Here is a 26,223-nt window from a genome sequence, read left to right as displayed (position 1 = left end):
CTAAGATAAATTATACATTATGGAATAAAACAAATTAAGTGAAGTGGCTAATTCATATTTTGCAGTGTTTTTGTTCCATGTCTTCTTTGTCACCTTCTCAGTGGTGATGAAAAAGAGAATATGAAAGCAATTCAGCTGCAGTACATGATCCATTATACCCAGAGTATTGGATGCTCTTGAGGATAGCTTGGCTTGTTTGTATTGTTTTTCGTTTTGGGCAGTATATAAATGTATTAAACAAACAAACAAACAAACAAACGAGATTAAAACAGTTCAACAATTAAAATTTAAAGTTAAAACTATTAAAACACAATTAAAAGAGTCATCTCCAACATGACCCAGAGACCAATCTGGTCACCGCATTCTGAACTAACTGCAGTTTCTGGACTATATACAAAGGCAGCCCCACATAGAGCATATTGCAGTAGTCAAGTCTGGAGGAGGTGACCAGCAGATGTACTCCTGTTCTGAGGTCATGGATGCAGCTGGCATATCAGCCGAAGGAAATAAAAGGCACCTCTGGCCACTGCCTCAACCTGGGACACCAGAGAAAGTTTTGTGCCTAGAAGCACCCCCAGACTGCAAACCTGTTCCTCCTGGGGAAGTGTGACCCCATCCAGAACAGGCAGATCAAAATGATCTCCCGAATTCCGACCCCTCACAATAAGTTCCTCCGTCTTATCTGGATTCAGTCTCAGCTTGTTACCTCTCATCCAGCCCATCACTGCATCCAGGCAGGCATTTAGGGAGGTTATGCCTTCTCCTGATGCTGTTGACATGAAGAAATGGATTGGGTGTCATCAGCATACTGATAACACCCTGCACCAAATCTCCTCATGATCTCTCCTAGTGGTTTCATGTAGATGTTAAAACGACATTGGAGACAATATGGAGCCCTGAGGAACATCATACCGAAGTTCAGTTTTTGAAGTTCAGTTCAAAGAGACACCGACAACTTAATAAGATAAATAAAAATTGGAAGCTCACACAGCTTCCAAACCCAGGTAGAACACAGCTGATTGTGTGAATGACCTCATTGTTTTCATTCTAGCAAATAAGAGGCTATCTTCTAGGAAGGAAATGTTTGTCTTGGTCAGCTATTTCTTGAAAGTCTGACATAGCCACAACTCACTACTTTGTTATTTATATAGTGAATTTATAAATAAATAAGTGTGTGTGTGTGTGTGTGTGTGTGTGTATAGAGAGAGAGTGTGTGTGTGTGTGTATATATATATATATATATATATATATATATATATATATATATATAGTGTGTGTGTGTGTGTGTGTGTGTGTGTGTGTGTATATATGTATATATATATATATGAGAATGATTGGCAATAGCTAGCAGTACAGGAAAAGAACAGTTTTATCGAAATTAATTTCCTAGTCAAAGTGTTTATGATTCACCCTGATCTTGTGTGTTGTAGGTGACTGGTTTGAAATTGTTTGCATAAAAGGGAAATGAAGAACAGGATGGTTTATGGGATTATTAAAAAGACACATAAGCCACTCACCTTTCAGAACCCAGCTGAAAGCATCAGAGTTTTTAAAAAGCCTCACCTATTCTGCACAGTTGATTCAGCCAGCTCAGCACTCTGTCAGTCTAGTACATACATATATGAATATGTTAAAGCTGGTTACCAGTGAATTGGAACATACACTACAAAAGATGCATACTTTTGCACATCAGTGTTGGCAGTGTCACAAGACTTTGGCCCAGTTCAAACATACCATGGAACTGTGGATCCAAGGGACCTGTGGTTCTGTGCCCCCCTTCCCCCCCACTCTCCCGGCTGTACTTGGATGTTGAGGAAGGGGCCTCTCTGCAGTCAGTGAGACTTCAGAGAGGCAGGAGAGCTGGCTGTGCAGGCTTCCTTCTTTCCTGAAGGACAACCCGCACAGCCAATAGAAGCTGGAGAAAGGAAAGAGCTTCCTCCCTAAACTCCAGTTTTAGAGGGGTGAATCTGTGGTGCCAGTGTTCGACTGTAACGCTGGCCCCGCATAACTGCAGTTGGAGTGGATGGAACTGAATGATAACTGAAGGTGACAATTAGAGTTTGGGGAGGGAAACTGTGAATCCATTTATTTCTTTAACTCCAGTTTGCCACATCTGAATGTTAGATTAACGAAACAGGAGGTGAAGGGACCTCTGGTTTCATATTTTGTCTGAAACCAGACAGTGAGTTCTTCCTTTAGGAGAACCCTTTCTAGATCAACTTCCTACAAGCATTGTTGGAAGGCAGAGTAGAAATCGAATGGATGGATGAATAAAACTTGTTGGCCAACTAAGAACTACTACACATTGGGGATGAATTTTGGAACTCTGAATGGGAGAAATATCTGTTCAAACAGAATACTACTCATAGCTTTGCCACATAAACTGACAGTACATCCTAGAACATGACCAAAACTCTTTTCAAATTGCAGATTACAGAAGAAGTTAATGATGGGCAAGTTATCTTTTAGAAAAGTCTGTCTACCATTTCTGACTTAGTTACTGAAGAAACCTTAACTGTGGGTCAGCAGGCTGCTACTTTCCCCATAAGTGTTCGAGGCATTTCAGGTGTTTCCATGGAACACTTAAAAAGACAGCCCTTTCCCTCTCCACTGCTCTCCTTTCCTCAAGGCAAAAAGCTTCACCTTAGGGAAGGAGGTCGATAGGGATGTGCAGAACTTTCAGTGGTATGGACATTCCAACTCAAAACAGGCCATTTCAAGTGTTCTGAACGTGGAGCAGAACACCTTTCAAATGAAGAGCTTGTTCCAAGCTCTGAATGGAATGACTCCATTCTGAGTCAGAATGTTCTGAGTGTTCCAAGGACCATTTTGGACTCCAAAATGGCACTCTTCTGGCCTCTATGCACATGTGGCAGCCATTTGTGTGGTCATCACCACCACACAAATGGTGCTGTGCATGTGAAGAGGCCAGAAGAGTGCCATTTTGGAGTCCAAAACAGGGCTTGGAATGTTCCAACTCAGGGGGTCATTTCCTCAGAAAAACTGGCTCAACCAATTGTTCTGGAGGAATGTTCCAGGGATTTTGCTTTCCATTCCAAGCTCAGAACAGAATGCAAAACCTGTTTTGTGCACATCTCTAAAGGTGGAGGAGGTAGCCACAGCTGGGACTTGAGTCCCAGAATTTCTGGCTGGAAAAAGCCCTGCATACATCTATGGGACTGTGCAGTACTGCCTCTTCCCTTTTTCATTTCAAAAGGAAAAACTATTATCTTGGGGAAGGGTGAGTGGGCAGGGGCAACAAGATCTTCCTTAGATGTGTGTACCATCTTTTTCTTATCAGAGATCCTAGATGACTAGAAGTCCCATAATTCAGTCAAGGAGAAGACTCTTCATTATTTCTTGCCCGGGATCCTGGGCTTTCCCAGCAAGAAATAATGCAGAGTCCTCTCCTTGCCATAAGAATTGCCAGCAGGAAAAAGACACTCCACATGCATGCATTCATTAGCTGAAAAGCCACTTGTGTTATGTGAAATCTTCATATTGCATGGGGCCCCACCACACCCCTCAAGTGCAACATGAAGGTATTAATACTGTACTGCCTTATCTAAGTTGTTATAGGGGAACAGACCTTCTGTGGCTGCACCATGGCTCTGAAATTCATTCTCTGATAAAATAAGTGTTTCTCCATCTCTGGCTGTTGTTTTTTTTAAAAGACCCTGTTTTTTAAAAGCCTATTTTCTCAGGCTTTAAAATAATTTTAATTTGTTTTATATCATATTTGTTTTAATCATGTTGTCCTGTTTTTATGCTTTAGGATTTGATCTGTCATAACTGTTTCACACATTGTAGACATCAGATACATTGTGGGGCTGAATATACTGTAAGTGATGCCTACAGCCCCATGTGCTAATATATAAGTTACTGCCAAATTCCTATAAATAGGGAGCAAGGGTAATTTAAAGCAGAACAGCAGTGAGTTGGGGCACGTGCTGAAGCTTTTGTCCATCTACTGCTTTTTGCTCACAGCCTTGTTTCTCAGCCATATTGTCCTGTTTGGCTTCTTAAGGAAAGGATGTGCCGTTGAGTTGATGTTGACTCCTGGTGACCACAAAGCCATGTAGTCAGCCCTATTAAGACAAAACAACTAGGAGAGTAGAGGCCCGAGGAAGGATTCAGCACCAACCACCTGCCCTTTTTTATTTGTACTTTTTCTATGAATTTGTCATGGTCCACATTCTAACACCCAGATGTGCCACACTAGCCCCTGAGTGGTTAGCATGAATGTTTAATTCAATCCAGGTGCACCATATCAAGGCTGGGGGTGAACCCCCTTCAGGTTTCAGGCACACCGTATATGTTATTGTACATTTCCCACTCTATTAGAATTCCATTACTGCCCAAACATTAGAGCTTCCACAAGGGAGGCAAAAAGTAAAGCAGTGAACTTAATGAAATTTGACATTTCCCCCCAGTCACTTTTGCCATTTGGGTAACTTCAGCTAAGCAAAAGGCAATTTGTGCATGTGTAAATTACAATGTGTTTCCTTTAAGTAAATCAAGCGTGTGTGACATTTGGATACAGCTTGCCCTTTCCACTGGTTTCAGTTTGACTCGTACCTATATGCTCACAAATCCAAACTATGGTCAATTATGATGTTCACTTCCCATTACGGTAACTTGGTTGGACCAAGGAACAAAATTATTTATCCATGAAAACACCCCCACACTGCCTTCTAAAACCTTCATCCTTTTCTCACAACTAACCAATATGACTGAGCTGTCTCGAAGCGTAAGGAAAGCATGATTCCTGTCCAGGAACACGGTAGGTTTCTCCACGTTTGGAAGAGCTGAGAGGAGACCTTTACAAACCATGAGCCACCAAACCCAAATGCAGTTTATCAAGTTCCTGGCAGTCAGCCAGTTGCCTTCCTGGGATAGCAAAAACAGAGGTGTTGTCAAGCAACCTTTAGGCCTCAGTGCATGCCTGCTATGTTGCATTTGGTACACTGGATCACAAGCTGTACTGGTATGTTACGTATTGGTCTGTTAGTAGTTACAGGTTTTTTGTTGTTGTTTTTAAACAAGTTCAATTGACAACAGAGACCAGCTGTCCCCAGCTCAAGTGGTACGACCTAACTGCACCCGGCTTTGTAACCACATCCACACTGTTTGTGCATAACCAAAGAGTATTTGAGGGAAGATTTCATTCTCAAGAAAGTTTTCTTGATGATTAAGTTGAGAAGATTGGCTGAATAAAATAAGATGATCTTTCAAGTTTCAAAATATTAATCAGTGGTGTGTGTGTGTTTTTAAATGCTGCTATTTCATTTTAGACAGATGTGTAGAAAACAGTCAAAACAAGGCTAATGAGATGGTACATTCCTGATAACCACCTGCACAACTCACATGAGCACTTTATACAGTTGGTACTCCAGGATGGTCTGAAGTGGGTTGTGAGTTTCTCACAGCCCTTTAAACTTCCAAAGATAGTCACTTGGGGATTATGTGCTATATATTTCCATAATATATAGCACAATCTTGCATCTTGGCTGAACTACAAGTGCATTCATTATTTCAGAAGTATCCCATTTTTAATCCAGGTTCTGACTGCTGAGAATTTCAAAGTTTCTCCAAAGATAGGCAGATAATGCTAGCAGGGATTATAGGCGAACACACAAATAAGATGGAGCCCTTCTTTCTCCATTGTGAGCCTCTGCTTATTTTATATTTCTTTCACAGGTAATTATCATTAGAGGCTGGGAGGAGGGAGCACCTGTCCACCCCTGCATCTTCAGGTCATTCACTGCCTCAAATATTCACTGCCACATACACATACAAAGACTTTTGAAATAATATTTTCCCCTGGGTTCCTGTCATTAATTTCTGATAATTATATACAGGACTTGTTAGTATACACATAACATTATGTCAGGAAAGAACTTCTGCTTTGATGCTCTCTCTCTGGTTTTTTTGATACAGTTTTATTCCCTGTGCATCACACTGTTTTGAAATATCTGAAATATCAAAAACATATTGATTTACTTCACATAGGAACATATACTTAACCATTTCTTGTAAAATATGTGGGTGAAACTCTGGTTAAGGGCTTTCATTTCTATTCCTCTGTGTTTATTGTTATTTATTCTTCTGTGCATCATCATTGTCCAATATGCATGTCTAATCTTATTCTTTTGGTCTTTTTTGTTGTTTTATTTCCTTTTTCCTGCTCCCTAAAAATCATATGTGTTTTAAATTTTACTCCCAAACCCGAGTAGAGCACAGTTTTTGACTGTGTGAATGACCTCACTCTGTTTGACAAGTTACAAGTTGTGCAGGAGTACTGTAGAACACAAGCTTTTGTACCATAATATTCTTCATTATTACATGACATATGTCCTGGTCAAACTTTGGCACCACACTGAACATAGCCACTAGCCATGGATAATGGTAGACCTAAAGAGCTCAATAAACCTCCGTTTATGTTGTCTGACATTATGTTGCCTAGCAAAATGAGGATGGATTGCCAAGCACCTAGCAGGCCACAGCATGAGGCTGATTGTCCATATTGAGATGATTCATATGATCAAAGAGCCCTTTCTCACCCAATCACCAGGAGCTGCCGGCGGCACAGAGGGTCAGGAGCTGGGAAACGTCATTCCAGCCCCTGGAACTCCCATAATGCATTGCACACGTGGTGCATTATGACCAGGAGTCTGGTGGCTGGGAAGCTGCTGGTGTGGGAGGCTGCTGGTATGTGGGTGCCATGTGGAGCCATGTGGCACTGACACATAATCAGTTAGCCTGGGCTAAGGGCACGCTTGCCTCCTTAACTCTGGCTAATAGGCAGGGCTCCTTGCAGGGTTTGCCACCGCGCCACCGTTGGGAGCTGGGAGTTCTCATGCACAGGCAAAACCAGGCTGGGCTTCCTTAGCCCAGTTTTGTCTGCACGTGAAAACACCCTCAAAAACTGTTCTACCTGGATTTGGAAACGGTGTGTGCTCCCAATTTTTGGTTGTGTTTAAGGAAGCAAAGAGAAAAATCTGGATAGAAGTGACTGAGTTGAAGTAAGGTGGGAAGAAAAGCTGCCCACATTTTCAACTCAATCACTTCTACTCAGTTTCTACTCCACACAACCGAAAATTGGGTGCACACACAGCTCTCAAACCCGGATAGAGCACAGTTTTTGACTGAGTGAATGACCTTGCTCTGTTTGACAAGTTACAAGTTGTGCAGGCGTGCTGTGGAACACAAGCTTTTGTACCACAATGTTCTTCATTATTACACCAAAACACAAACAAGGGCAATCACGGATTGAAACAGGCGAAAAAGAGGAGGGGAGGAAATCCCACCGTGACAACGAAAAACAAATATACAAATAATATAAAGCAGCCAAACACTGAAAATGTATATAAACAAACAATGAACCAATAATTAAATAATCAATAACACTAATGAGCAAAAATCATTAATCCAAGCTAAACAATTCAACAAGAATAATATTATATACAGTAATACTCAAGCCATCTCATGATACATAATGCAAAAACTGCCATCTCATGATACAGAATGCATAGATTTTAGCATGTGCAATGACAGTCAGAGATTTCCAGAGGAGGTGTGACTGAGCAAGGCAAAAATAGGGCTGCTAGATGAAATGGGCAAAGTTCAATGTCGTAATAGAAGTTCCAAATAACAAAAAAGCCACATCAAACGTGGTCTCAATGAGGTGTGGACGTCATCAGCCAACGACTTAACCCCCTTATGCCCTTTAGGAGAATGCAAACTGAACATATAAGGATGTGGCTGAACAGGGCAAAAGAAAAGAGGGTGCTGGCTTATATGAGTGACGCTCAATACCATCCACATAGGAGTGAAGGTTTCAAATAACAAACATGCAGATTGCAGAGAACCCATCGAGCATGGCTTCCATAAATTAGATGTCATGAATCAAAGATAAAGCCCACTTGCATGCCCTAATGGAGAAAAACAAACTTCATGGATCAAAGTCGAACGGCTCTTCCGGATATTCGCCGTTTCGCCCACAAAGCTTCATCAGCCTGTTCAATATAAACATAAATACAGTCAGCCAGGAGTGGATCCCAACAATAAGTATATTGTGGAGGAAATACCCTGGTACAAGATTACATACAAAATAACTGATTTTCAAAGGCCCAATAACATTGTGAAGTCACACATGCTTATTTTTTCACATGACCAATTTCATGCTGCAACTAATATAGATTGAACACAGTCCTTTGTAGCTTAGCGCATGCCTGAAGTGGTTATAGTACTGCTTCCCCACACATACAAAATAAAGGTTGGCAATATTTATGGTGTCACTGGAATAAAGAAATGTGATTTGAGTTACCATATTTTACGGACTATAAGACGCTACAGACTATACGACGCACCTTAAATTTAATCCAGTTTTTGAGAGTTTTCCTTCTCTGAGCTTTCCTTCTGAGCTTTCCTTCTCTGAGCTTTCCTTCTCCTCTCGCCTCCATCTCCCCTCGCCTCCATCTCCCCTCCAAGCCCTTACACCACGCCCCGCTCTGTCCTCTTGCTTTCGTTCTCTTGCGGGGTGAGCAGCAGCGAGCCCACCTTGGTGAACTGCGGCGGCGGCGGCAGCCGCTGGTTGTTGTTCATCGCGGCTGCCGGTGGGCAGCAGCCTCCCTCACTGCAGAAGCATCAGAGCGGCAACCAGAGGGAGCCTGGGGAAGGGGGCAGTGGGCAGGCTGACTAGGACGCTCCCGGCAGGCCCCAGTGAGAGAGGAAGGGAGGTGGGAAGCAAATCCTCCCTGCTTGCCCTTCCTCATCCTCCTCCCCCCTCTCTTTCCCAACAAGCCCAACTTGGCAGCAGCCTCCCTCACTGCAGAAGCATCGGAGCGGCAACCGGAGGGAGCCTGGGGAAGGGCGCGGCGGGCAGGCTGACTAGGACGCTCCTGGCTGGCCCCAGCAAGAGAGGAAGGGAGGTGGGAAGCGAATCCTCCCTGCTTGCCCTTCCTCCTCCTCCTCTCCTCCTCTCTTTCCCGACAAGCCCAACTTCCAACTTCTCCCCCGAGTACAAGACGCACCTGAATTTGGGCGGTTGTTTTTCAAGAAAAAAGTGTGTCTTATACTCCGTATAATATGGTAAAGAACAGATGTCTTCTGACATCTGTAGTATGTGCCAAACAATCCATATGTTCAGCACACCAATTTTGATCAGGAAAACTGGCCCCTAAGAGCCTTCAGTTCCTGAAGTTGCAAGCAGAGACAGAACTGAGAAAAAATATGAACACAAAAAGATGGACAATTGCGTTAAGGCTCAGATAGGCAAACAGCATGGTTGTTACAATGCTCTCCATCCCCGTCCTGATTTTTAGTCAAAGTAAATGGCAAAGTGAATTTAATATTTTCATCTCCAGTTGGTGGAAATAGACATTGTTTTCATTATTTCCTTTAACAGCTTTCTGCAAAGGTAACAACTATTAAGATGTTCCATATGCTAATAGGGTGTTATTATGGGAGGATGGTGGCAACATAATTACATAGTACATCATAAGAAATCTGAGTTTGGCAGGAGTTAAAGAATATTTCAGAGTTTAAGTTTAATCCAAATGACCCTAGCTTTTACTGCTGATGTCTGGAAAACAACAGAATGCCAAGTTGTTGCAAGCAAACCATTGTTTCTTAAGCAATTTGAAATATAGCACAACTTCTCTGACTAACTGATTCCTTTGATAAAGAGCCAACCATGTTATTTATTTGGAAACACTCTATTTAATTGACTGGAATGCTTTTGCAGCTTCCTAACGAGAAAAGGGGAGAGAAACTGCATTAGACACCCCCCCCCCCCGTTTTATGCTGCCCAAACTGTGAAAAACAATGCACCAAAAACATGCCTTAAAATCTGAAGGAGAATTGAAGCCCTGCAGGAGAGGAGAAGACCATCTGCTTCCCAGATGGCTCAGGGTGAGAGCCTGCATTGCCACCTACCTGTACCTGCTGCTACTGCCTGCTTGTTGACTGCTTCCTGTTTCAGGGATGACCTGTGACTGCTGTTGCTTTGTGGGGAGTTTGCAAAGGACTGGGACCCAGGGTGAGTCAGCAGTTCCTGTGTACCATCTGCTCAGACTAACCATCTCTGAGCCTATATAGGAATGCTGCCTGTGGCGGTGGGCTGTCCCTTTGGGGAGCCACTTTGCAGGGCCAATGAGGGTGAGGGCCAGCCCCCCTGGCCCAGGAACCAACGTGTGTGTCGGTTGTGTAGTGGTAAAGCACAAGAGCATAGGAAGGAAGCTGCCATATACTGAGTCAGACTATAGGTCCCTCTTGCTCAGTATTGTCTTCACAGACTGGCAGTGGCTCCTCCAAGGTTGCAGGCAGGAATCTCTCTCAGCCCTATCTTGGAGAAGCCAGGGAGGGAACTTGAAACCTTCTGCTCTTCCCTGAGCAGCTCCATCCCCTGAGGGGAATCTCTTGCAGTGCTCACACTTCTAGTCTCCCATTCATATGCAACCAGGACAGACCCTGCTTAGCAAAGGGGACAAGTCATGCTTGCTACCACAAGACTGGCTCTCCTCTCTGGTGGGTGAGTATTTTATATTTTAGCTTCTGATGTTTTAAGTCTTGGATGAGATTGGTCTCTAATTTGTCTAGGTTTGTTTGGAGATGGGGAGAGAGGGGGCATATCCACTGATTATGGGGTGGCTATTCCAATGGTCATGGGGAATAAGTAAGATTGGCAAGTCAGCAGGACATTAAAAGGGAAAGGAAATCAGAAAGCTAGTAGTTGTTTCCCCTTTCAAGCTGTCCTGCCAGCTCTTTGACTTTGGGGAGCAGTGTCAACCACCCAAAGAGCCTCACCTTGCTCCTTTGTAATGCCAGTTTAGTCCAGAATAAATCCAAAATCATACATGATCTGATTATGGATGAAGGGGCCTACTTGAAATGTATTATTGAGACTTGATTGGAGGAGGTTGGTGGCCCATTCTGGTCCCAGCTTCTCCCTCCAGGATTCTCTGTTGAGGAGCAGGTGACGGGACATAGTTGGGGAGGTAGAGTGGCTGTGGTCTGTAAAAACAACATCTCTCTTAACAGGATTCCTGTTGAAGTGTCTGACCTTATCTAATGTGTGTACTTAGGTCTGGGGAGCAGGGATAGATTGGGACTTCTGTTGGTGTACCTATCACCCCACTGCCCAACAGAGTCCCTAACTGAGCTGACGGACTTGGCCCTGGACTTCATGATGGCTTCATGTCCCCCAGGCTTGTAGTGGTGGGGGATTCCAATGATCAATTTTGGGACCAATGACAACTATGGGCCTATCCTGAGTGGTCTTGGGACTGATGCATGTTGCTGGTCACAAGCTTGATCTGGTCTTTTACTCTGATCAGGGTGGTGTCATGGATGGACCACCATCTGGTTAAGGTTGGACTCACAACCATGACCCACCTCCACAGGGGTGACATACCTGTTAGTATGGTCCGCCTGAGAAGATTTTTGAATGCAATAGGATTCCGAGAAGTCTTGGAAGGATTTAGTGTTGGCTCTGCCAGGGATCCTGTTGATGCCCTGGTGGAGAATTAGAACAGCAAACTCACCAGGGCAATAGACATTATCGCTCCTAAGCATCTTCTCCAACCCAATTCAAAACCTGCCCCTTGGTATATGGAAGAACTGTGGGGGCTGAAGTGGCAAGGTAGGTGACTGGAGTGCAAGTGGAGAAAGACTTGACTCAAATCTGATCAATTACAACATAGAGTGCATTTAAAGATCAATGCTCAGGCATTATTTGCAGCTAAGAAGCTATTCTTTTCTGCCCATATTGCATCCACAAGCTCACATCCAGAGGAGTTGTCCAGGATTGTGAGAGAGCTAATATATGCCCCTCCTCACTTGAATCAGAATTTGTACTATTAGTTACCCGCTGTGACATTTTTAATGAGTTCTTTGTGGCTAGAATCTCTCATATTTGGGTTGACTTAGATTCAGACACCACAGTTACTGCCATGTCTGATAAAGATGTGTCCAGCAACTCCTCTTATGTGGTTAGGCTGAATCAGTTTCAGTTTGTTACTCTTGAAGAGGTGGACAAGCTGCTTGGAATGGTGTGGACAAGCTGCTTGGAATGGTCCAAATGCTTGGAATGGTGGACAAGCTGCTTGGAATGGTACCACCTGTTCTCTTGACCCTTGCCCGACATGGCTTATACTATCTGGCAGGGGGGTTGTTGTTGAAGGCCTGGTAGATATTATAAATGCTTCTCTGAGGGAGGGCAGTATGCCTCCTTACCTTAAGGAGGCTATCATTAGACCTCTTCTGAAGAAGCCTGAATTGGATACCTCAGCGTTAAGCAACTATAGGCCTGTCTCCAATATTCCATGGCTGGGCAAGGTAATTTAGAGGGCCGTGGTCTCCCAGCTGCAGGCAGACTTGGAGGAAACTGATTATCTAAACCCATTTCAAACTGGGTTATGGGTGGGCTATCGGGTGGAGACTGCCTTGGTCAGCCCGATGGATGATGTCCAATTAGGAATTGACAGAGGAAGTGTGACGCTGTTGGTCCTTTTGGATCTCTCGGTGGGTTTTGATGCTATTAACTATAGTATCTTTCTGGAGTGTCTTGGGGGTTGGGAGTGGGAGGCACTGCTTTGCAGCAGTTCTGCTCCTACCTCTTGGGCAGATTCCAGAGGGTATCCCTTGGAGTTTGTTGATTTTCAGAATCTGAACTTTTATATGGTGCTCCCCAGGGCTCCATACTGTCTCCAGTATTTTTAATGTCCACATGAAATCAGGAGATTTGGTGCAGGGTGTTATCAGTATGCTGATGACACCCAAATCTATTTCTCCATGTCAACATCATCAGGAGAAGGCATAACTTCTCTAAATACCTGCTTGGAAGTAGTGATGGGTTGGAGGAGGAATCACCCTTGCTAACTGAGCAAAGATACATATTTTAAAGTGGTGATTCTCTCTTGTTTTCAGGGGCAGAGCAACTGGCCTTATCCAGCCCCCGCACAGCATCCCTCCAGTTGCTGTTGCTGGTATCTGCCTTATGTTTCTTTTAGGTTTTGAGCCCTTTGGGCAGTGCTGTCCCTAGGTGGGGTGCGGGGCTGTGGGTAAATCAGAATACATGAGGCCCCCTTAACATTTCATATTATTACAGATTCATACTGACTGATGAAATACTATGTAAATAGTGTGTGTGAGTGAGGTTTTTGGATCTGTCCCACCAGTTTGGACATATAGTGCATGATTTTTTAATGTTTAAAACTCTCTTTCTTACACACAAGAAACAAACATAGGCACACAAATGGAGATTTTCAAATGAAATTGAGGGTTCTATCACATGGGCACACATACAAATACAGGGGGAGGGAGGAAGAGAAACACAGTGGCTTAAGCAGGGCAAACAAATCCACACAAACAAAACAAACAGACAGATAAAGGTTAGGGGTTTATATGTTTTCCTTTCCTGGAGGGAGACAAGCCCACAGCTAGCTTCCTTCCACCACCTCCCACTGCCATTCGTCTGCTTCATCATCCTGGCTTTCTCCTCTTTGCTCTAAAATTGCAAGTGTTGGCAGGAGTGGGGGTGGAGCACAAGATTCCACGAGGACCAATCAGGCAACTTCAGATGCTCCTGCTGGGATAGGGCTGGAGGACAGGCAGCAAGAAGGCAACAGTTAACCGTTTTTTGTCTCTGCACCTGCTGTGGAACTGCCTGCCGATCTGGATAGAAATTTACCGGGGGTGCTGCAATTAAACCCTTGCGCACACACACACACACACACACACACACACACACACACACACACAATATGCCCCTGCTGCTTACTCTGTGTTTGCTGGGCTGCTTCTGGGGCTGTGGGATGGCAGGGCGAGGTGGCGCAGCAGGGAACACCTAGTTGGAAGAGTTGCTGCTCCTGCAGTCTGGAGGAGCAGTGACTGAGCAGGGGCAGGGTGCAGAGCAGTATGGGGCCTGGCCCAGTGCGGGGCCCAGGGCGATCGCTCCGCTTGCCCCACCCTAAGGGCAGTCCTGCCTTTGGGGACAGGGAACCACCTTATTTATGTATTGTTTATTTTTCTATTTATACTGCTTTAAGAAATTTGGTGGAAGAGCGGTATATAAATATTTGTAGTAAGTAGCCACCTTAAGTGGCGCAGCAGGGAAATGCTTGACTAACAAGCAAAGGGTTGCCTGTTTGAATCCCCACTGGTACTATGTCAGGCAGCAGCAATATAGGAAGATGCTGAAAGGCATCATCTCAAACTGCGCAGGAGGAGGCAATGGTAAACCCCTCCTGTATTCTACCAAAGAAAACCACAAGGCTTTGTGGGTGCCATGAGTCAAAATTGACTCGATGGCACACTTTACCTTTAGTAGTAGTAACAAGCTGAGACTGAATCTAGATAAGATGGAGGAACTTATTGTGCAGGGTTAGAATTTGAGAGCTGATTTTGATCTGCCAGTTCTGGATGGGGTCACACTTCCCCTGAAGTAACAGGTATGCAGTCTGGTGGTGATTCTGAATCCAAACCCCTCCTGGTATCCCATGTTGAGGCAGTGGCCAGAGGTGGTCTCTATCAGCTTCAGCTGATATGCCATCTGCATCTGTTTCTTGGGCTACATGACCTCAGAACAGTGGTACATATGCTGGTAACCGCCAGACACTGGTCAGGATTCGAGCTAAACCAGCAAAAACGGTTCTGTGAACATCCCTATTTAAAACACCATGTTCTGCTCACTGTTTATTTATGTCCTACCATTCTTCCATCAAACTCCAGACAATGTATATAAGATTCCCAGCAGTGTCCCATCCAGACACTGAGCAGCTTCAGGCCTCATTGAATTTAGAAAAATGGCTATGTCATGTGCCTTCACTCTGTGCCCTGGGATCACCGTATTTTGATTTTGTCAATTAAAATTAGATACTTTAGGAACAGGAGTTGATGGTAAAGTGTGAAGTCTCTGTTAATCAACAGGGAAATAACTCCTGTCTTTCTATATTCATGCGTTTCAGGCTCTCTTAAGAAAAGGGATTCGGATAAAGCTCAAACAGCTAGCATGCACTCTGTGATTGTCTGTCCCATTCACCATTTATAACATTTTCCTCCTAATCTCATTCATTGAGGTGCCACTATAGAATAGCTGAGGCTGGTCTGACTTGACATTTCTTGTTATTTGCCTCGTAAAATACTCCCTTTTCTTTTTAGGTGGTTAAAAAACAAAAAAGCTCAGCTTGCTACTTTGAAAAGGGAAAGAGTGTGTGAGAAAAATCTGTCCAACCTTTTATCATGTAGTTAACTCACTTGGCAATACACAGGTCAGGTAATGTGCCAAACTCGACCTGCTGATTCAACTGTTTCCATGCAGTGATTGTTCAGTCTCTCCATTGCACTGGCAAACAGAGGACTAGAAGCGTATAAAGCAATGTAGAGTATAATGCAATGTATTTACTTACCTAGAGCTTTCCGAGATGGTGCTTTATTGCAGCTTTCCTATGTTTAGGGCAGGGGTATGTTCACATGAGGGAGGTATTTACATTAGCTTCAAAACAGTGCTGTTCATATGGCAATCAGCACTATTCAGCCTTTCCCTTGATGATTTAAGCTTTGATTGATTAATTGCCGCCAAGTCTGTGACAGTTCTTGGTGACCACATAGATAGATTCTCTCCATGATGATCTGTCTTCAGCATGGCCTTTAAGGTCTTTCAGTGGTGCATTCATTGCTATCATAATCAAGTCCATCCTCCTTGCTGCTGGTCGTCCTCTTCTTCTCTTTCCTTCAAGTTTTCTCAGCATTATGGATTTCTCGAGAGAACTGGGTTTTCACAAAATGTGTCCAAAATACTTTAGTTTGAGCCAGGTCATTTGTGCCTTGAGTGAAAATGCTGGATTGATTTGTTCTATGCTCCATTTGTTTGTTTCCCTGGCTGTCCATAGTATCCTCAAAAGTCTTCTCCAGCATCAAAGTTCAAAAGCATCAATACTTTTTCTATCTTGCTTCTTTAAAGTCCAGCTTTTGCATCCATAGAGTGGCACTTCGGAAAAACCATTGTCTGAATGATTCTAATCTTTGTAGATATAGACAATTCAGATTGGAAAAGGAAATGCCAGATGTTCAAGCTGGTTTCCGAAAAGGCAGAGGAACAAGAAACGTTATTGCTGATGCACGCTGTGGTTTCCTGTCCTGTGTTATAGATATCTCATAAGAACTATGAGATGTTCTGGGACACCCATTTTCCTAAGGATAGTCCACAACTTGACAGAGTTGATGCAACTGAAGGCTTTTCTGTCGTCAATAAAGCACATGTTGACTTCTCTTTGGTATTCTTTGGCTTCCTCAATTATCCAGTGTGCATCAGCAATAATGCCTCTTGTTCCTTGGCTTTTTCTGAAACCAGCTTGAACATGTGGCATTTCCTTTTCCATGTAGGGCTCTAAATTGCATTGTATGATCCTGAGCATTATTTTGCTAGCATGTGAAATTAAGGATATTGTGTGATGGTTTGTACAACCTGTTAAGTCTTCTTTCTTTGGTATGAGTATATAGAATGACCTCTTCCAACCTGTTGGCCACTGTGTCATTCTCCAAATTTGCTGGCATAGCAATTTACTGATTCTTCTTCTGTTGCCTGCCATATTTCTGTAGCTATTCCATCAATTCCTGTAGCCTTCTGGCTTGGTAATGACTGGAGTGCTGATCTAACTTCATCTTCCCATACTAGAGGTTCTTGCAAGTAGGGAATATCTTCTAAAGTATCTTGGTTGTTGATGTCCTTGCTGTACAGATATTCAGCATACTCCTTACATCTCTGTTTGATCTTCTCTGAATCAGTTACTATCTGTCCTTTGGCATCCTTTAACATACCAATCTGAGGTTGGAACCTCCTTCTGCATTCAGAGATCTTTTGAGAAAACATCTCTTTTGTTTTCCCATGTCTATTTCCATCCTCCTTACCATTTCCCGTTTGTTTTTCCCATGCCCCCAAGATGGGAATCAATGAATTAAAATGGACTGGAATTGGATGCTTTCAGTCAGGAAATCATACCGTTTACTACTCAGGACACGAAAAGCAAAGAAAGAACGGTGTTGCTTTCATGAATCTGTAGTCGATTCTTTTCATCTTTCACTGTGTCAAGCTTCCCCATATTCATGCTTCTTATTCCATGTTCCCATTGTAATTCTGTCTTCACAGCTTTGGATCTTCTTTTCCCACATGATGACATTAGCCACTAGTCATCCATAAGCCTTTAGCCTAACTGCATCATAAACCCCATTGGTACTCTGAGAGATCCTCAGTTCTTCCTCAGTAGCATGTTGAGTACCATCCAACCTGAGCGGCCCATCATTTGGCACTACAACAACAATCATTCTATCTTGTCTATCCATGTGGTTTTCTTGGTAAATTACAGCAGTGGTTTACCATTGCCTTCTCCCATGCAGAATGAAATGATGCCTTTGTCATTGTCACTAAAGTGACCATCCTTTCTATATCACTGCTGCCTAATATAGATGCCTCCAATATAGGTGCCTGCTTGCTTTAGCTAGGCAGCTGGGATGCCCTTCGCACCTTGGATGATCCTACTGGAAATATACCTCCTGCTGTACTTCACTCAGCCCTCCCAGGAACACACACACCCCCGCCACAATGAGGCAGCATAGCAGGACTTGGCAGGGGGGCTGATTTAAGCTTAAGGAACACTATATGCGTCATGAAAATGTCGCAGTTTTGGAGAGTCTTGGAAATGCTTGTATGCAATACGCCACCATTTTGGAGAGACCCCGCCTGCGGCCCTGTCAAGAGAACTTCCTTCGCCACCCCCACCGCCACTACCTCCTCCTCTCTCCAGAGAAATAAAGACAACCCTATCACCTTCCCCGACCATCACCAACAGATCTTTCCCCATTGCTCTCTAACACTCTTTTGCCAAGAGGAAAGAAATAGGATTGCCAATAGCAATGTTATGTTTATTTGGAAAATCAAGTTGTATAACAGGTATAAGACTGAAGGGGTGAAATATGTTGAGAAAGAATGCAAAGTTTCATGGAACTCAAGTGCTCCATGAGTGCTCATGGAGCACTAACTGAAATAAAAGTGTATGGGTAGCCTCTTTGTGGATAAACCTGTGTGTACTATACATTGGAGCACCTGGATGCATACTAGATTCCAAGTCATATGTTTTTTCAGTAATGTGTCAGTAACTATGTTCAGCAGCCTGGGAGATCAGGATTAAGTAAAGCAACCGATTGAACTATGTCTATGGCAATTACTCAAACTGGGATTCTTCTCTTAAGAGCACTATTCGACAGTTGTCTGAATGCATGTTGATGGGGGTCCACTACCGTGCTTCTCACAACCACTTGCTCTGCCCTGATTAAAATGCTTTGTACCCTGACAATGTGGACAGATGCTATTTGCACAGTTTGTATGCACATAGACAGTTTCAGATGTTATGTTGAATGGTATAGGGAGTGGGACTGGTGGCCCTGATCCTGCCCTCATCCACATGTGTTCCAATATCTGAGCATACAGTATGACAGAAATCAGATCTATGAGCCTAACACACTGAGGGCTCAACTATATGTGATATTAAATGTTTCAATGTGCAAATAGCAGCTTAACTTTACTTGGAGTAGCTGTCTCATAAGGGCAGAGGACCTCAGCATGGAGTCAGGGGTTAACCCATTACTTCTGGCCTATTTTCCTGCTGAAAATTAGCCTTCCACCCCAAACAAAGTGGCTATTTGGACCTGGAAGTAACAACCCTCAGAGTCCAGGTTGCAGCATGATTAAATCTTAGAAAAGCCAAGCTCACAGGAACCTTATTTTCCTTTCCTAAAGGTTTCTTTCCAAGTGCAGAGAAAAAACTTGACTTCATCAGAAGTCAATTGATTAGCACAAAAGCCCTGACTTCTGGATTTGATAAAATGTCAAAACTGTAACTCCACTAAAATGATTATCCAAAATGTTAAGGGTATTCTTCTTCCTAAGTAGAGCAGAAGCAACTTGTAGCAGTGGGAGCCATTTTGTCAAAATTATGAACCTATAAAGTTCGTGCTGCAGACGGTGAGAACTTGCTTTTAATCTTCATCAGCTATATATGTTCCCTTTAAGGTACAGAAGTCACTAGGTGTGTGCTGTGGCAAAGACGACATGGCATTGCCTCACTTCTCCCAGCCTGGCTGTATGTTAACAAATCCAGGCTGGAAGTGATGGCATGCTGACATAAGGAAGTGGCAGTTTCTGCCCATGGCTCTGGTACCTGCAAAAAGACTGGGAAACAAAATGGGAGGCATCCTGGGAATGGGGAGCAGCAGGGGAATACCCAAATACTGCTCTAGTCCTGCCCTCCAGGGTGAGGGTTTGCTGGAGCTTCAAAAGAGATTCCCAGAGATGTCTTCCATCCACCGTACAGGCTCCTCAAGGGGATGGCAGTCTAAGAGCTTGCCCATACTTTCTTTATTGAGAGAGCAGACTTTGCATGGATAGCCAGCTAATGCTAGAATATTGTAAATGAATCTAGCCATTTAGCCAATTTTAAGGAGTGCCACTGACCTGGGGGAGAGTTTCTGGATGCCCAAAGATCTAAAACTAGGCCAAGGCTAGGCACAGAATCAGGGGCCCCTGCTGAAATATGTTGAGAAGGTTTTAACATGGTCTTTTTTGATATTGCATAATGTTAAAGACTGGTTTAACTTGCCTTTCACATAAGGCCAATGTGTGATACATTGAGAAGACTATCAAAACAGAAAACCTAAGCATCAATCTCATTTCCATCTTGGATAATCTTGAACAAAGGAGATTTTCTCAGCTTCTCATGCTACTCTGTAGAAAGCAAAGAAAGAAAGAAAAAGATCTCAAAACTTTACTCGCAAGTTTTCATATTGAATATTATACAAATATTTTTAGTGGTTTGTTGGATGAATGAATAAGTGAACGAATGTTGTCTTTGACTATTTGATATCTATTGATATCAATATCTGATTATCCTGGATTTCCATATTTGATACGATAAGTAGTAGTACTTGGTAATTTATGGTATTTGGCAGCTGGTATGATGTATCATTGACTGTACTGACAAAAATAAATAAAATATAAATTTTATGGAATCACATTTAGTATATCACAGCTGGTTGCTTATGACAATTCATAGTTCATAACTGTCCAAATCAAAACAGTCAAGAAATGCCAATAAGAGCAGTCAGAGTTTAAATTTTACATTTAAATGTAAACAGATACAATTTTATATTTAAAATGTGAATTTGAATTTCTAATTTGACATTTCACAAAGTTTGTGTTGAACTGGAAATGTGGGAAAATATTAAATGTTTGTGAGCATTTATTTTAATTATATTAGAAAGGAAAATGATATTTTTGTGACAGTTGATACAGGATTTTGATGTCTTACATTAGTTACAATTATGTATGGCACATTTTTCACACTGTAAGCTGTGAAGATCTTATCTGAATAATTATTTTATCCATTTGTCATAGGTATCTTCCACTTGAAAGTTCCTGAATCCTCCCTTGTTGGTTCAGCCATTGGAAGAATCAGAGCCGTGGATCCTGATTCTGGGCAAAATGCAGAAATTGAATATACTATTGTTCCAGGAGATGGGGGAAATTTGTTTGATATCAGCACAGATGAGAACACACAAGAAGGGATCATCAAATTGAAAAAGGTATTTAGCAGAAATAAACGAGAATATCCAGTAGTTAAACTCAGAATAGTATACCAACTAAAGAATCTGAAATCAGACTGGAGACGAAAGTTTGGGTAGTATAGAAGTTTGATAAATGAATAAATAAATATATAAAAAATAATATGCAATTGAATCAGAAATGGCACCTGTGACATCTCTCCCTCCCTCTCTCTCTATACACACACACACAAACATATACATATATACATACACACACACACACTTTTCTGAAGCACACGTTTTTAAATCTATAAAGATTTGCTCATTATGTTGAAGTATCACTTCTGACTCCATGTACTCCTGTCCCATTCTCATTTGTAAGTTATGTACCTTAAGAATCAGCACTCTCTAAATGAACTTGCCCCCAAACCCTCCTCCTTCTTCTACGACCCTTCTCTGGAGTCCTCTTCCATCTCAGATAGAGGGGGTGGTTGGTGTGGTTGTGAGGAGTGGTACCCCAGACGCTTGCCCCCTATCATTCAAACTTCAGCATTTTCCTGCCTGGCCCTTTTCCCTATACTGTATACTTGGCCTATATGCAGCATATCTTTCCCTAGCTCAGGTCTTGTTGCTATCCAGCTGTCTAGTTTTTTAGAGGAGATATTGCTGCTGCTGCTGCTGCAGCAGCAGCAGCAGCAGCTCTTTTAAACTATCCAGGTCATTTCAACATTAGTGTATTATTTTTATTTGGTGTTGGTTTTACAGTATTGGCCAACATGACAGGCAGCCCATAGTCAATGTTAGAGACCTGCCAGCAGGGGAGGATTAATCTTTTTGCCACCCATAAGCAGCCAAAGATTTGCCACCCCAGGGACAAGAGTAAGGGCGCTTGTGGGGGAGGGAAACAATTCTTTTCCCCAAAACCTTTTAAAATGCCACTGTGTAGTGACGGAGGAGGCTCCGCCCACCTCCTAAACCATCACAGGAGGTGAGATTGGGCACTGGAGTATGACGGCAAAAGAGTTCCACACTCAAGCCTGGCCTACTCACAAATGACACAAAGTGAGTGATTTGGGGCCTCTGCACATGCAGGTTGTGAAAAAAAAGACTTAAGTTTCCCTTCAAGTTGCTGCTCCCCAAGATTTGCCACCATAGGTGGCTGCCTATACTGCCTATGCCATAATCCGCCATTGCGTGCCGGAGCTGTTGCGGAACTTGAAAGGCAGTTGTAATGGGGCTGCTGCCCAGAAGTAATTTTTAAGCCCTAATTTGCTGTGCCATGGCATCCCCAGCAGATCCCTAACATGGATGGAGGGCTGTCTGTCTTGTCGGCCATTGTTTATAAATATTGGTGAGCTGCCTTAGTTAGGTTTTTAGAAAGGTAGGCTTTGGTTACTTGGTTACGGTTTTAGAAACTGAAATTAAAAGGAAAATAAATCTTTTACATTTTGTCAAGGATCCCATCTTTGCACAACAAACTGAAAAACATTATAACGGATGCAAGGCCAAACTTATGTGGATAGGGATTGCTACGCAGAAAAACTATTGTTATAGATATTGGTTAATAGTGCATGTATTTTGGAATCAGAAGGAAACTGAATCACGTTATGATGATTTTTTTTTTAAAAAAATAACTTTTTATTCAATTTTTCACAACATAAGATACACACACGCACGCACAAAAAGAAAAAAGGGAAAAAAGAAAGAAAGAAAAAACACCAAAAAAAGACAAGAGGACTTCCATCTCATCATTAGAACAAGTATCAGTTACAATACCCAAGTCTTGCCTGTAATTTAGTCGTCTCTTCCCCCCCTCCAACTCCCGTTAAATCGTACAAAAGTCAACTCTAGGGCATTTTAAAAACATTTTTGTTACCACTCAAAAGCCTGATAGAAATCCATTTTATAATATGTTTTTAGGTAAAGAAGAAGAGGGTCCCACTCCCTTTTAAATGCTTCAAATTTATTTCTTAATAATGCTGTTAGCTTTGCCATATCTGCCAACTCTAACACTTTAAGTATTCAATCCTCTTTACTTGTGCAATGGATGTCTTTCCATTTGTATGCCAATGTCAATCTTGCTGCTGCTGTCAGATACATAAAGAGGATCCAGTATTTCCTAGGCAATGAGGTATTATCAATGCCTAATAGTATTGTTTCTGAGCTATTAGGGAAGGACATTTTAACCACTTTCTTAAGCTCATTGTATATTAAATCCCCATAGCCTATAGACTTATTACAAGTCCACCATAAATGTATATACTGTAGGAACCCTCCTCTTTTTTTACACTTCCAACATTTGTTTGACATGTTCTTGTAAATTAAAGCCAACTTCTTAGGAGTTAGATGCCATCTGTACATCATCTTAAGATTATTTTCCTTTAAATTAGAACAGGCAGTGTATTTCATGTCTTCTATCCATAGTTTTCCCCATTTCTCCAAGTCTATATTGTAATCAAAATCCTGAGCCCATTTAATCATTGAAGTTTTCACTACTTCCGTTCTTGTGTCTTCCAATAATAACAGATCATACATCCTAGAAACTAGTTTGTCTTCCTTGTCACACAACTGTTGTTCAAATTCTTGTCACACAACTGTTCAAATTCTGACTTTGATTTGATTAAGACCCTTTTTACAATCTTGCTTGAATAAGGCACTAATCTTATGATACTGAAACCAAGAAATATTCCAGTCCTGCATAAGATCTAGTTTTTAAATTTCGTATTTTGCATCTTGGGGAACAAGCAGTTGTCGATACGTAGGCCATGTCTGTTGCATATTTTTCTGTTTTCTAGATATAACTTCCAGTGGAGATACCCAAAGTGGAATTTTTGGTTCTAACACAAGTTTGTTTTTCATCCATACCATATATAAGCTTTTTCTAACATAGTGATTTAAGAAGTCTTTATTTACTTTTACCTTATCATAAAATAGATATTCATGCCAACCATATCTTATATCAAATCCTTCAAAATCTAACAGTCTTGGATTTTTTTAATGTAATCCATTCTTTCATCCATCTTAGGCATATTGCTTCAAAATATAACTTAAAATTCGGTAACGCAAACCCTCCTCTCTTCCTGTCGTCTGTTAGTTTTTTAAAATTTATTCTTGGTTTTTTGCCCTGCCAAATAAAGTTCTTTACGTCTTTATGCCATTGATCGAAAATTGACATTGTATTTATTATTGGTATTGTCTGGAAGAAATATAGCATTTTAGGAAGAACATTCATTTTGATAACAGAAATTATTCCACTTAACGATAGATGCAATCTATTCCATCTACATAAGTCTATCTTTATTTCCTTCCAGATTTTAATATAATTATTTTGAAACAATAAGGCATTATTTGTTGTAAGCGTAACTCCTAGGTATTTTACCTTTTTTCTTCACTAAACTTCATTAAAAGCTTTGTAGTATATAATAGAGAGCCCATCTGGTCCCGGCGATTCCCCCCCCCCCGCCCCTTGCTCACTTAATAGCATCCTTAACTTCTTTGTTGGAAATTGGAAGATGCAATATTTCCCGTTGTTTGGGGTTTAATTTTGGTAAATTCCTTAATTGTAAGAATTGTTCTACTTTATATCAACCTTCCTTTTTTGATTAAACTCCTTATAATATATATAAAATTCTCTTTTAATTACTGACTGTTGGTTAATAATACCACTGGAAGTACTCAGACTCGTTATATAATTCTTTTGCTGTTCAATTCTTAATTTCCAGGCCAGATATTTACCCGGTTTATTTGCCTGTTCAAAAGATTTCTGTTTTAGAAATTTTAAATTTCTTTCCATCTCCTCCACCATCAACATGGAATATTTCTGTTTTAATACCTTTAACTGTTGTATTAAAGTTTGGTCACCTTTTTTTCGAATTAGTTCCCCTTCTAAGTCCTTAATTTGAATCTGGATTAGGTCATTGTTCTCTTGTTTCTTTTTCCCCCAGTATGCATTTTATTGAATAAAGAAACCCCTCATCACCGCCTTACATGCGTCCCATACTGTCTTCATTTGTAGATCGTCCTTTAGGTTTATCTCAAAATATTCTAAGTTTTTGTAAACCTAATTTCACAATTTTAGAGTGATTCAAAAGGGACTTGTTTAATTTCCATTGATAGTTTTTCTTTATTCCAATTTTCCACTTTAATTCTATAGGATTATGGTCAGAAAATATCTTTGGCAATATATCAGTATCTTTGATTGTTATCACCACATCTGCATTAGCCCAGATCATATCTATTCTCGTGTGTGTTTTATGTCTATCTGAAAAGAAAGTATACTCCTTAGCATCTGTATTTTTGATTCTTCATATATCATGCAAACCAAAGTGCTAAACCATATTAAAAAAGGCTTTTGGTAATTTCCCATCATTTTTTATCAAGTCTATTGAATCTCTATCAGCTTGCATTGAGACAACTCCATTAAAGTCTCCCATTAATATAATCCGTTGCCTATCTTTCTCTGTTAGTTGCTTTTCCAATTTTCTATAGAAGTCTGGTTTTGCCTCATTAGGGGCATATATGCCCACTACTGTATATTTTAAGTCTCCAACCTTTATTTCTACTATCAAAACTCTTCCATAATCATCTTTATATATCAATTTTGGCTCTTAAAAGTCTTTTATATAAAAGACTACTCCCCCTTTTTTCTTAATATCTAATGTTTCAAATTGCTGGCCAAGCGCTTTGTTTTGTAGGTATTTTCTATCTCTCCTTCTTATATGCACTTCCTGTAAGCAAATCAAGTCTAATTTTCTTTTCTTTAGATCATGGGGAAAAAAAATTATGTTTTGTTTTTATATTTAAACCAAGACTTATATTTATACCAAGAAATTGAATCATGTTATGATGATTAAATGAAGAATCAGGCATAGCCTGACTAGTCAAATGAAACAGTTTGAGATTCCTGACTGGCCTCATATGTTTCATTCTGAGGCCTAGTCCACTAAACATAGCATGTAGTGGCCATTTGGAATTATTATTATTTGATCTTAATCATTGTTGAATTAATAATAATTTAATTAATAATTAAGATAATATAATAATAAATAATATGATCTGCATTATTGTTGCACAAAGAACATACCTAATGGTGATCTGAATCTTTACAAGACAACTGGTTTAATTGCACAACATCTTGTATTTGCACAATTGATTTATTTGCACATTTTCCATTGCTACTGTTGCTGCTGCTACTTCTACTACTACTGCTCCTATTACATTTTATTTTATTTTGTTTGCAGTCTATTTGCAAACCTGATTCTTATTCAGGATAAAACAAATATGCAATTTTTACCTCAAGTGCCGAAAATTACTGATACGGTATCTTTGTGCTTCACCACACCACCACAATTCCACCTCATTCCATACAGCCTTCAGAATTTCATTTCAAACAGTTAACACACCAGTCTGTTTACATCAGTAAGGCATTTCAATCACAGTTTTGCAGCAAGGTACCAAATAGGGGTGTCTGTTATGCATTTGAATCAGAAATTGTGACATATGGTCATATTAATATTATATTATATTATATTATATTATATTATATTATATTATATTATATTATATTATATTATATTACATATAAATAAAATAAAATAAGCTACTCAGACAGGACTAAGTCTGAGC

General features: G+C 41.2%; 1 protein-coding gene across 18 annotated transcripts in view; it reads left to right on the top strand.

The window, feature by feature from the left end:
* CDH12 (cadherin 12) overlaps positions 1-26,223 on the top strand; it is a 987,186-nt gene that overhangs the window by 906,134 nt on the left and 54,829 nt on the right. For all 18 annotated transcript variants that reach the window (XM_053248987.1, XM_053248989.1, XM_053248990.1 and 15 more), the window contains one exon: positions 20,450-20,637. In XM_053248987.1, coding sequence (XP_053104962.1) covers positions 20,450-20,637 — 188 coding nt within the window. The remainder of the gene's footprint in view (positions 1-20,449; positions 20,638-26,223) is intronic.

This window comes from Hemicordylus capensis, chromosome 4, assembly GCF_027244095.1.
Source record: "Hemicordylus capensis ecotype Gifberg chromosome 4, rHemCap1.1.pri, whole genome shotgun sequence".
In the NCBI taxonomy this organism is placed as follows: Eukaryota; Metazoa; Chordata; class Lepidosauria; order Squamata; family Cordylidae; genus Hemicordylus; species Hemicordylus capensis.
Note: the sequence above shows the minus strand (reverse complement) of the source record. Positions and strands in the feature narration are given on the sequence as shown.